General features: G+C 47.9%; 1 protein-coding gene across 1 annotated transcript; it reads right to left on the bottom strand.

The window, feature by feature from the left end:
* Positions 1-3,372: 3,372 nt before the first annotated feature.
* LOC141098746 (leucine-rich repeat transmembrane neuronal protein 1-like) lies at positions 3,373-6,171 on the bottom strand. Its single transcript, XM_073586717.1, has one exon. It carries the CDS (start codon positions 5,446-5,448, stop codon positions 3,811-3,813), a length of 1,638 nt encoding a protein of 545 aa, XP_073442818.1. The 5' UTR covers positions 5,449-6,171; the 3' UTR covers positions 3,373-3,810.
* Positions 6,172-12,933: the final 6,762 nt, after the last annotated feature.

Below are 12,933 nucleotides of genomic sequence, written 5' to 3'. Positions count from 1 at the left end.
TACAGCAGACACATGGGGTCGACAGAGATTTTTTCAAAGACAAAACTGAAAATTTCAACAAGTTGATCCCACTGTCATCTGTATTTCAGCCCTAATGAATCTTGTTGCCGGCAGTGGGGCCTCTCATGGGGGCATCACTCTTGTAGGAGAGGTTTTTGGTAATGTGGCTGACCACATCCCCAGAGGGGCCATTAATCTCTGCGGCCTGTCACACAGCCCCATCCCCCTCAGACCAGCACCCCCGATAATGAAGGCGCATCAATCATCTGACCATGTGCAGACCATGGGCGGCCGCGGCTTCTCTCCGGCTATTACCTACATATTCCCTCTCTGCTCTGCAGGATCCGGAGCGGTCACTGCTTACAATGCTGCGAGTTTACAGAATTGTCTCTTCTGTTCTTGCACATTAGGGAAATAGAATTAATTCTGTCTCAGCTCATATGTGGGGAGGGAAGAAGAGAAGGAAGGAAAGAAGGAGGGAAGGAAGGAAAGAAGGAGAGAAGGAAGAAGAGAAGGAAGGAGGGAAGAAGAGAAGGAAGGAAGGAAGGAGGGAAAGAAGGAGGGAAGAAGAGAAGGCGGGAGGGAAGGAAGGAGGGAAGAAGAGAAGGAAGGAAAGAAGGAGGGAAGGAAGGAAAGAAGGAGAGAAGGAAGAAGAGAAGGAAGGAGGGAAGAAGAGAAGGAAGGAAGGAAGGAAGGAAGGAAGGAAGGAAGGAGGGAAAGAAGGAGGGAAGAAGAGAAGGCGGGAGGGAAGGAAGGAGGGAAGAAGAGAAGGAAGGAGGGAAGGAGGGAAGGAAGGAGGAAAGGAAGGAAGGAAAGAAGGAGGGAAGGAAGGAGGGAAAGAAGGAGGGAAAGAAGGAGAGAAGGAAGGAAGGAGGGAAGGAAGGAAGGAAGGAAGGAAGGAAGGAAGGAGGGAAGGAGGGAAGGAGGGAAGGAAGGAAGGAAGGAAGGAGGGAAGGAGGGAAGGAAAGAAGGAAGGATGGAAGGAGAGAAAGAGGGAAGGAAGGAGAGAACAAAGGAAGGAGAGAAGAAAGGAAGGAAGGAAGGAAGGAAGGAGAGAAGGAGGGAGGGAAGGAAGGAAGGAGAGAAGGAGGGAAGGAAGAAGGGAAGGAAAGAAGGAGGGAAGGAAAGAAGGAGGGAAGGAAACAAGGAGGGAAGGAGAGAAGGAGGGAAGGAGAGGAGGGAAGGAGAGAAGGAGAGGAGGGAAGGAATGAAGGAAGGAAGGATGGAAGGAAGGAACAGACTGTCTTGGCATCATCATCAAAGCAAGAAAAACAAGGCTGCTCACTGTAGATGGCAGTGCACCCCCAGTAATGCGCACACTGTCCCTGCACAGCCCTGCCTGTCATCTGCCTGGTCCTGTCACCTCCTGTACTTCTGATCTTCAGCAGTGTTCTATGGCTCATCATAGGTCATACTGAGACTTGTGGTGAATCTATCCATCTATTCCATATATATCAGTCATTTATCATCTCCATGGATTATTCAGTAATAAGATCAGCAGATTATGGAATAAACATTTAAGGAACATATGAAAAGTATCACATCAATGTTTTATCTATTATCTATCTATGTATCATCTATCTATTATCGATCATCCATCTATCATCTATCTATTATCTATCTCTCTATTATCTATCTGTTATCTATTATCTATCCATTATCTATCATCCATCTATTATCTGTTAATCTATTATTTATCTATTATCTATCTATCATTCTGTCTATCTACCAATCTCCACAGATTATTCAGCACCTATGGATTCAGCACATAAAGCCCAGATAGAATAGGTTTGATGAGCCCATCTTTGGGGGGATCCAATGCAGAGAACCAATCCCCTTCCCCAATCCAATTATTATCACTTGCAACTTTTGGAACGATCCATGTTTTTTTTTTTACTGCAGCGCCTCTACAGATGAATGGAAGAGTGACACTGCCCCCATAAAATGTAGTCTGTATTGGGGGCTCCATTCCTATCTCCCTTCAGTAGAGATCCGAGCCCCACACACAGCCTGGACTATTCCCTCATTCTCCTCATTCATTTTTTACAAGTATAGATTTGTCGTCGTTCGGATAATGTATTACTAGAAACATCTAACCCTGGGTGGCAGAGACAACAGGTGGATGTGAAATGGAGAAGGGGGCGCATTAACCCCTTCTAGTCATGGGTCACCGAAGCCTAACAGCTGCGCAGGTGACCCATTAACCCTTCCTTTCCCGGTACCTGCAACAGATTGTTTTACACAACCGTATCCCGATCCTTTCTCCATAAATGAGAATAAGTAAGCATGCCATTTATTTATTTTATTTATTTTTTTTTTGCTCCCTCTGTTGGGTCATTAATTCATTTCTGCTCATTTGCATGCGGGAACCATCCTTAAGTATCTCCTGCTGTGGCCACACTGTGGGTTTAGAGAGGCGCACAGTCCACCTATAGCAATCAGCTGGTGGCACGGATTCTGTTTGGACTTGATTCTGTTGCCATAGGAACATAGAAATTAAAGGAAGAGCTTTGATTTAGAAGGCGATGCTCTTTTTTTTTTAGCAGTCAGTCTGTGTGATAGGTGGCACATACAGTGCGATGGGTTAATCATTCCTAGGTTATATTACCTAGTAGGTAACATTCTGCAGTAAAACTAGCCTCAAACATCTCCAATAGGATGAGCTGCCAATTGCTGGATTAGCCTCTGACTGCTACTCCCAACATGGCCTCTAAAAGTCACAGAAAGGCAGTTTCTTCCTAAAAAAAAAAGCAGCCATCAACATAAGTCTTATGTATGGGACCCAATAATAAATATGTATCATCCATGCAGGGAGTGATGGATCTGATTTATCCTAGCTGCAAGGTTCTTTTCCACATGTGGAGTCTCATCATCTCCCAAAATATTCCTTTACAAACCCCTCTCTGGCTTCAGATCCCAGCTACTGCAAAACTGAGCTCCCCATCAATAGCACAGAGCAAAGCTGGATCCCACAAACACTGTGATGCTGAAACTGTCACAAGCAATCATTTCACCAATACCTTGGGCCAAATTAGCCATTACACCAATAAGAGGAATTTTTCTCTTTTTTTTTTTTTGCTGCAATCAAAAACATAAATTTAACCCACATTTCAACAGGTGAGAACTGCATGTCCCCCCATCTCTTGCAAAGCAGCAACCATCAGAGACCCCATCCAGATCTGCAGTGCTGACCTGACCAGCTGCACTGGAAATAATACACCATGAAGCCATTAAGGGCGATCAAGCCTCCATCCATCTATGGCCAAATCAAGGCTGTTTATAATTTTTTTTTTCTTGCTGGATGTAATGGGATGGAGGAATAAAATATCAACATATCTACCATCGATTTAGCAGACACACCACTCTGTAAAATATTGTAAATGCTATTTTATTTTATTTTTTTTTCTTGTGTCTCCTTTTTTTTTCCTTTTTTTAAACATGGTAGTTTACAAAAAAAAAAAGAAAAAAAGAAATAGACGATGGTACCTCTCTTTTTTTTTTTTTTTAGCACTCTCCTGAATATTGACAAATAGTTGTACCGTCTGGATATTTTTTTTGTCATTGTTTTGTTTATCTTTTCTTTTGTTTGTTTACATCTCATAAAGACACAATAAAGCTAAAATGTCAAGTCTTTTTTTTTTTTTTTCCAATAGATCCCTCCTTGGTGCCAGTCAGGGGGTGTTATCAGAATAACCAAAAAAAAAAGAAAAAAGCACAAGGATTCATCCAGCTGGTTGTCTATCTGCCATTGTTATTTGGTTACATTAATGTTTCACAATTTTTTGTGTTTTTTTAATAAGATGATCATCATCACACCTCACACTCCCTGGCTGGCTGCTGGTGGCAGGAACAAGAACCATATTCATTAATGATGACCAAAGCTCCTTCAATGTGGTTGGGTTTGTAATCAACATAGTATTCCTGGGCAGACATGGTTGCCATTTGATGCATAGTCTGTTTTTGCTTTTGCTTCCTTCGTTGTGTCACAAAGCACTGCCTCAACTGTCTCAGGCTGGCAGGAAAACACTTCCAGGACACATACAACATCAAAACCACAATGAGGAAAGAGAAAATCAATGCCATGGTCCCTGTGACCACCTTATGGATCTGGACAGTGTTCTCAGGGTGCTCGCTGGGCAGGGTGGCCATAAGGTTGTCTGTAGTCTTTTCCCCTTCTGTATCCTGGACATCATAAGTGGTGGTGGGGATGGTGGCACTGTTGTTGAAAGCTGTAGAGATGGCATTAGCACTGGTGGGATCTGCTGGGTCCTCACATAGGTGGAAAGCATAGACTGCATCCAGAACATCCTCTCCTTGAGCGTACTCAGGGGTGGTACATAGCATGTTTCCATCATACCTACCCTTGAAGTTGCTCAGCCAGGAGGCCAAGGAGCACACATTCCTTCCACAGTCCCAACTGTTCCCAGCCAAGGTGATGCTGGTAAGGGATTTCCAAGAATTGAGGATTCTAGAGTCAATATAGGTGAGGCGGTTGGAATCTAGATGGAGGGACTCCAGGTGAGGTACACTTTCGAAAACATGAGGTTCCATGTACTCAATCTCGTTGCCAGAGAGGTCCATTTTGGTCAATTTCCACACCCAGTCCAAAGAGTTAACCACAATAGTGACTTTATTCTTCCTCATGAAGAGGGAGTGTAAAGAGAGAAGTCTGGGGAAATGGGCTAAATTCACCTTGACCAAGTCATTGTGCTCCAGGTGGAGCTCAGAGAGCTTAAAGAGACCCGCAAAAGAGTTTCTGGCCAAGCTCTTCAGCTGATTGTATCCCAAATCCAGGAACTCCAGACTGCGACAGTCCTGGAAGATCCTCACTGGCACAAACTTGATGGCGTTGGATCTCAGCTGGAGACTCGTCAGTTTGCGCAACCCATGGAACAGATCCGGGGCCAAGGCTTGGAGGTTGTTGCTGGATAGGTCCATGCTGCGTAAATTTGGCAAGGGTCGGAAGGTGTGGTTGGCCAGGTGGGCTATTTTATTGGAACTGAGCGTGAGTTCTTTGACCCGACGCAGTTTTTGGAAGGCGTTGACCTCCACTGTGTCTATGTGGTTGTGGTCCAGGTAGAGCCAGGTGAGCTGCATTAACCCTGTGAACTGTCCATCCTGCAGCTCCCTCAGGCTGTTGTAGCGCAGGGACAAGCCCATCACCCCCGACAGATTGCCGGGCAGCTCGGTGACATTCTGCGCCTCGCAGTACAGGAACCTGCCCTCGCAGCGACACACGCGTGGACAGCCACTAGTCACCAGGGGAAGCATCTTAATGACTATGCCCAGCGCGCACAGCAGTAACCCCGGGGGCTTTCTCAACATCCAGTTTAAACAGAGACCAATGAGAAGGAAATCCATTAGCAAACACGTTTCCAAATTTTCTCCAGAACGTCCATTGAAATCGTCGCCAAAGTCTACATCATATTGGGATAAAATACATGTCATAGGTCAGCAGCAGCGGAGACACAGGGGGGCATGCAGGCATTTAAAGTTCACTCGGAGAGGTGGGTGGGGGGCTACTGCTGGTCTTGTTCATGTCAATGGAAGAAAAATAGAAAGGAGGGTCATGAAAATTGAATTAAAAAAGTCTCTTACCCACCCTTCTTTACCAGAGAGTGACAAGCTCCATTCAGCTGCTTGCTTTGTGATTTTTTTTTTTTTGGCTAATTAGATGCAGGTCTCAAAAAAAGGACCCCTCTGTGCTGGAAACACAGGCTGGCAGCCTTACAATGCCCCCCTTTGCTTGTTTCCAATGAGCTGAAAGGGAGCGAGGGTGGGTAAGGGGGGACTGGGGGGTCCGGTACCTTGGAGCTGACTTGTAGGACCTTCAAGGATCTCGGTGGGTTCCCTGCGGTTAAGATCGTGACATTCTGGAAGGAAGTCCAAACTCTTTGCTAATAGGGACGCCACCACCACGACATCTGGCGAGCTGCTTACCGTCCATCATCTGATCAGCAAAAAAACAAAAAAAACTGCAGTCCCCCTAAAGAAAAGAATCCCCTCCAAAAAAAAATCTCTTTCCAAGTCAGTAAATGAGCGCAGTCATTGTCTGATCGGTTCTGTTCTTGTTGCAAGGCTGAAATCCTTCAGGAAGGCAGAGAGAGCATTGCTCCTTCCTCCAGCTGGAGCAGTATGTTACCAGCGCAGGCAGAGGCGCCGAGTGTGTGAGCAGCGAGTCATCAGGGTGCCTGCACAGCGCAGACATGGGCAGATGGAAAGGGGAGGGCATTACACCAGCACTGGAGGCGAGCAGCAGAGGCAGAGCCCAGCGAGCGGGGAACAGGGCAGAGCCCACCGAGCGGGGAACAGGGCAGAGCCCAGCGAGCGGGGGACAGGGCAGAGCGAGGCGAGCAGGGGACAGGGCAGAGCCCAGCGAGCGGGGGACAGGGCAGAGCCCAGCGAGCGGGGGACAGGGCAGAGCGAGGCGAGGGGGGGACAGGGCAGAGCCCAGCGAGGGGGGGACAGGGCAGAGCCAGCGAGAGGGTGACAGGGCAGAGCCAGCGATAGGGGGCCAGGGCAGAGCCCAGCGAGCGGGGGACAGGGCAGAGCCCAGCCAGTGAGGCACAGGGCAGAGCTCAGCGAGCGGGGGACAGGGCAGAGCCCAGCGAGCGGTGGACAGGGCAGAGCCCAGGGAGAGGGGGACAGGGCAGAGGGAGGCGAGCAGGGGACAGGGTAGAGCCCAGAGAGCAGGAGACAGGGCAGAGCCCAGCAAGGGGGGGACAAGGCAAAGCTCAGCCAGAGGAGGACAGGGCAGAGGAGTGGGGGACAGGGCAGAGCCCAGCGAGCGGGGGACAGGGCAAAGCTAGGGCAGAGGAGTGGGGGACAGGGCAGAGCCCAGCGAGCGGCGGACAGGGCAGAGCCCAGAGAGCGGGGGACAGGGCAGAGCCCAGCGAGCGGGGGACAGGGCAGAGCCCAGCGAGGGGGGGACAGGGCAGAGCCAGCGAGAGGGGGACAGGGCAGAGCCAGCGATAGGGGGCCAGGGCAGAGCCCAGCGAGCGGGGGACAGGGCAGAGCCCAGCGAGCGGGGGACAGGGCAGAGCCCAGCCAGTGAGGCACAGGGCAGAGCTCAGCGAGCGGGGGACAGGGCAGAGCCCAGCGAGCGGTGGACAGGGCAGAGCCCAGGGAGAGGGGGACAGGGCAGAGGGAGGCGAGCAGGGGACAGGGTAGAGCCCAGAGAGCAGGAGACAGGGCAGAGCCCAGCAAGGGGGGGACAAGGCAAAGCTCAGCGAGAGGAGGACAGGGCAGAGGAGTGGGGGACAGGGCAGAACTCAGCGAGCGGGGGACAGGGCAGAGCCCAACGAGCGGGGGACAGGGCAGAGCTCAGCGAGAGGGGGACAGGGCCGAGCTCAGTGAGCGGGGGACAGGGCAGAGCCCAGGGAGCGGGGGACAGGGCAGAGGGAGGCGAGCGGGGGACAGGGCAGAGCCCAGCGAGCGGGGGACAGTGCAGAGGGAGGCGAGCGGGGGACAGGACAGAGCCCAGCGACCGGGGGACAGGGCAGAGCTCAGGGAGCGGGGGACAGGGCAGAGGGAGGCGACCGGGGGACAGGGCAGAACTCAGGGAGCGGGGGACAGGGCAGAGCTCAGGGAGCGGGGGACAGGGCAGAGCTCAGGGAGCGGGGGACAGGTTAGAGCTCGCCCATGACATAGGCATGCTTTGTCGCCACACTACTCCTCTTCTCTATCTTTCTTTCAATGCCTGGATGGAGTGAGCTGCGGATGTGGATGCAGCCGCTGTGTGTAGTGTGTGGATTGTGTCTAGAAGTTGCGATTATTGGAGACTGTCACCTGTCTGTCATTGTAGATACATGGAGATGATTATAAGCATTTATTATTATAGATGGAAGATTACTTGTGTATCATTACACATCATCTACAATCTAGGCTTCTATCTATCAGTCTATCCATCTATGATCTTTTTATCCATCTATCCATGTAATGTCCATATACGTGTTTCCCTCTCTTTCTCATATATATATATACATCTGTCTTTCTAGCTCATGTCTCACATCTGTCTAATATTTATATACATGCTCTATCTTTTTTCTCTTAATTTCGGTTTTGCTTATATCTCAATATCCATCCACTTCCTTCCTTCCTCTTCCTTCTTTCCTTCCTTCATTCCATCATTACTTCATTCCTTTCATCCCTCTTTCCATCTTTCTTCCCTTCCTCCCTTCACCTTTGCATCCATTTATCCCATTTCCTTCCTTCTTTTTTTCCTTCCCGCACATCCAGTCCTTTCTTTCTTTCTTTCTTTCTTTCTTTCTTTCTTTCTTTCTTTCTTTCTTTCTTTCTTTCTTTCTTTCTTTCTTTCCTATACATCCATTTCTTTTTGCCTGTCTTTTCCTTTCTTTCTGTCTTTTCCTTTCTTTTCCATTTCCTTCCTTTCTTCTTTCCTTCTTCCATTCCCTTTACATCCATTAATTTTCTTCCTTCATCCTCCTCCCTTCTCATCCATCATCCATTCATCCATCCACCCATCCCTCTACCATACATTCATCGATCTATCCATCCATCATCCATCTTTCCATCCATCCATCATCCATCCACCCACCATCCATCATCCACCCATCCATCACCTTCCATCATCCGTCTATCCATCCATCATTCATCCACCGAACATCGATCCACCCATCCATCATCCATCCATCATCTATCGATCCATCATTCATCCATCCACCCATCCATCATCCGTCCACCCACCATCCATCCACCCATCCATCATACATCATCCATCCATCATACATCAATTATACATCCATCATACATCCACCAATCCATCATCTATCCATCCGTCATCCATCCATCCATCAACCATCCATCATCTATTCATCCCCCATCCATCATTCATCCATCCTCCATCCATTCATCCATCATCTATCCACCATCAATCTATCATTCAGCAACCATCCATTATCCATCCATCATCCATCCATCATCCACCCATCATCATCCATCCATCCATCATCTATCCATCCATCCATCCAAATCCATCCATCCATCATCATCCATCATCGATCCATCCACCATCCATCTATCTATCATCCAGCAACCATCCATCATCCATCCATCATCCATCCATCATCCACCCATCCATCATCATCCATCATCCAACCATCCACCATCCATCTATCTATCATCCAGCAACCATCCATCATCCATCCATCATCCATCCATCATCCACCCATCCATCATCATCCATCATCCATCCATCCATCATCGATCCATCCATAATCCATCCATCTATCATCCAATCACCATCCATCCTCCATCCCTTGCACAGATTTAGTACATGCTGCCATTATCCTCTGGGCGGCTGGGGGGTGGGTTTGGGGTCTGGGGTGGGGGGCTGCTGTGAGTTACAGCCCCTGTGTACATCTCAGCCTCCTTGGAGCCGGTGTCCAGCTCTACTGACGGCGGAGCTCTTCAATTACCGACTGTCCGGAGATTGCTGACGCGCACCGCTCCGGGGATTGGGGCAGGGTCTCCCCAGCCCCCTGATCGCTGCCCCTCACTGTCCCGCTCCCCCCTGCTGTCTCCTGCACACACTGCGGTCTTCTCTGTGACACCGAGCAGGCAGACAGCAGCCATCTCCTCTGTGCCTGCGGAATAGCAGGGAGACAGGGACCCCCGGCACAGAGGACCCCCAGACCCACACAGGGGCCAGACTTCCCTGCAGGATGGGGCACTGCGCTGGGGGGCATCAGGGGCAGAGAGACAGACGTATATGCACGTAGCACATCTGGATGACACTGTACACACGGAGACACCTGTCTGCAGTCAGTACACACACGCGGATGAACATCTTATGTGGGACCCTCGTTATTTGTGGGGCGCGGGGGTTTGGCCTGCTCAGTTTAGTCCTTCAGGATTCAGCATTCTGCTGCTTCTTTTTCTGAGGCCGCAGATCTGAGTCTGTGTGCACACGTTGCGGCTTCTGCTGCGTTTCCGCTGCGGTTTTGGCTGTGTGGAAATGCAGCAGTTCCGCAGACATGGTACAGGACCATGTTATCCAATGGCATTTCAAAACCGCTGTGCTCACGCTGCGGTTTTTTCCACGCGGTTTACAAACCGCAGCATGTCAATTGTTTCTGCGGATTCCGCAGCAGTTTCACACCTTTAACATAGTAGAGGTGTGAAACCGCAGGAAAACCGCAGGAAAACCGCAGGAAAACCACAGGTGAATCTGCAGCGTGTGCACACAGCCTTACGTGATCACTCCATGAACTCAGCGACGCAGAAAAACCTTCAAAGGAGGTAACGTCACCTCTACAACACTGCAGCCAATCTCTGAGCCCGTCCGCTTATGGTGTCACCGCTGCAACTGATCAGCAAAAGCCCGAGAGCAAAATCCAGCTGGTTTTTTATTTACTCTCTTCTTCTATTTCGCATTTCTGATCCTCTGGAGTAATGATGTTACAAACAAGACAACATCTTTAATAAATCACTTTTAATATCTTTTTTAGAGGCGGGGAAATGAGAACGTGTTCTTTTATACTTTTCTTTCTTTTTTGCTATAAACAAACCGTACATACATTCATTTATTCAAATTGCAAATAAAAATGGCAGCAATTTTCTATATTAGAAGTCTGTGTTTGTTCAGGTGTGGCAGTGAAATGGTCCGTGTATCATCAGTGTTTGGTCCGTGTATCATCAGTGTTTGGTCAGTGTGTATCATGAGTGTTTGCTCCGTGTGTCATCAGTGTTTGCTCTGTGTGTCATCAGTGTTTGCTCCGTGTATCATCAGTGTTTGCTCCGTGTGTCATCAGTGTTTGCTCCGTGTGTCATCAGTGTTTGGTCAGGTTATCCTCAGTGTTTGTCCAGTGTGTCATAAGTGTTTGCTCAGTGTAACATCAGTGTTTGGTCCGTGTGTCTTCAGTGTTTGCTCAGTGTAACATCAGTGTTTGGTCAGTGTATCATCAGTGTTTTGTCAGTGTATCATCACTGTTTGGTCCGTGTGTCTTCAGTGTTTGGTCCGTGTATCATCAGTGTTTGCTCCATGTATCATTAGTGTTTGCTCCATGTAGCATCAGTGTTTGGCCCGTGTATCATCAGTGTTTGGCCCATGATGTGTTATCAGTGTTTGGTCCGTGTATCATCAATGTTTGGTCCATGTATCATCAGTGCTTGGTCAGTGTATCAGTGTTTGGTCCGTGTATCATCAGTGTTTGGTCCGTGTGCCTTCAGTATTTGGTCCATGTGTTTTAAGTGTTTGGTCAGTGTATCATCAGTGTTTGGTCAGGGTATCCTCAGTGTTTGGCCAGTGTGTCATCAGTGTTTGGTCAGTGTAACATCAGTATTTGGTCCGTGTGTCTTCAGCGTTTGGAGAGTGTATCATGAGTGTTTGGTCAGTGTATCATCAATGTTTTATCTGTGTACCATCAGTGTTTGGTCCGTGTATTATCAGTGTTTGGTCAGTGTGTCATCAGTGATTGGTCAGTGTGTCATCAGTGTTTGGTCAGTGCATCATCAGTTTTTGGACAGTGTATCATCAGTGTTTGGTCCGTGTATCATCAGTGTTTGGTCCGTGTATCATCAGTGTTTGGTCAGTGCATCATCAGTTTTTGTTCAGTGTATCATCAGTGTTTGGTTAGTGTATCATCAGTGTTTGGTCAGTGTGTCATCAGTGTTTGGTCAGTGTATCATCAGTGTTTGGTCAGGGTATCATCAGTGTTTGGTCAGTGTGTCATCAGTGATTGGTCAGTGTATCATCAGTGTTTGGTTAGTGCATCATCAGTTTTTGGTCAGTGTATCATCAATGTTTGGTCCGTATATCATCAGTGTTTGGTCAGTGCATCATCAGTTTTTGTTCAGTGTGTAATCAGTGTTTGGTCTGTGCATCATCAGTGTTTGGTCAGTGCATCATCAGTTTTTGTTCAGTGTATCATCAGTGTTTGGTCAGTGTATCATCAATTTTTGGTCCATTTGTCATTAGTGTTTGGATAGTGTATCATCAGTGTTTGGTCAGTGTATCATCACTGATTGGTCTGTGTATCATCAGTGTTTGGTCAGTGAATCGTCAGTTTTTGTTCAGTGTGTCATCAGTGATTGGTCAGTGTATCATCAGTCTTTGGTCAGTGCATCATCAGTTTTTGGTCAGTGTATCATCAATATTTGGTCCATGTATCATCAGTGTTTGGTCAGTGAATCATCAGTTTTTGTTCAGTGTGTCATCAGTGATTGGTCAGTGTATCATCAGTTTTTGTTCAGTGTATCATCAATGTTTGGTCAGTGTATCATCAATGTTTGGTCCATGTGTCATTACTGTTTGGTTAGTGTATCATCAGTGTTTGGTCAGTGTGTCATCAGTGATTGGTCAGTGCATCAGTGTTTGGTCAGTGCATCATCAGTTTTTGGTCAGTGTATCATCAATGCTTGGTCCATGTATCATCAGTGTTTGGTCAGTGTATCATCAGTGTTTGGTCAGTGTGTCATCAGTGATTGATCAGTGTATCATCAGTGTTTGGTCAGTGCATCATCAATGTTTGGTCCGTGTATCATCAGTGTTTGGTCAGTGCATCATCAGTTTTTGGTCAGTGTATCATCAATGTTTGGTCCGTGTATCATCAGTGTTTAGTCAGTGCATCATCAGTTTTTGTTCAGTGTATCATCAATGTTTGGTCCATGTGTCATTAGTGTTTGGATAGTGTATCATCAGTGTTTGGTCAGTGTATCATCAGTGATTGGTCTGTGTATCATCAGTGTTTGGTCAGTGTATCATCAGTGTTTGGTCAGTGTGTCATCAGTGTTTGGTCAGTGTATCATCAGTCTTTGGTCAGTGTATCATCAATATTTGGTCCGTGTATCATCAGTGTTTGGTTAGTGCATCATCAGTGTTTGGTCAGTGCATCATCAGTGTTTGGTCTGTGTATCATCAGTGTTTGGTCAGTGTGTCATCAGTGTTTGGTCAGTGTGTCATCAGTGTTTGGT

This window comes from Dendrobates tinctorius, unplaced genomic scaffold (genome assembly GCF_039654945.1).
Source record: "Dendrobates tinctorius isolate UK_male_01 unplaced genomic scaffold, ASM3965494v1 ptg000095l, whole genome shotgun sequence".
NCBI lineage: Eukaryota > Metazoa > Chordata > Amphibia > Anura > Dendrobatidae > Dendrobates > Dendrobates tinctorius.
The sequence above is the reverse complement of the archived record's forward strand: the minus strand, read 5'-3'. Positions and strand labels throughout refer to the sequence as shown.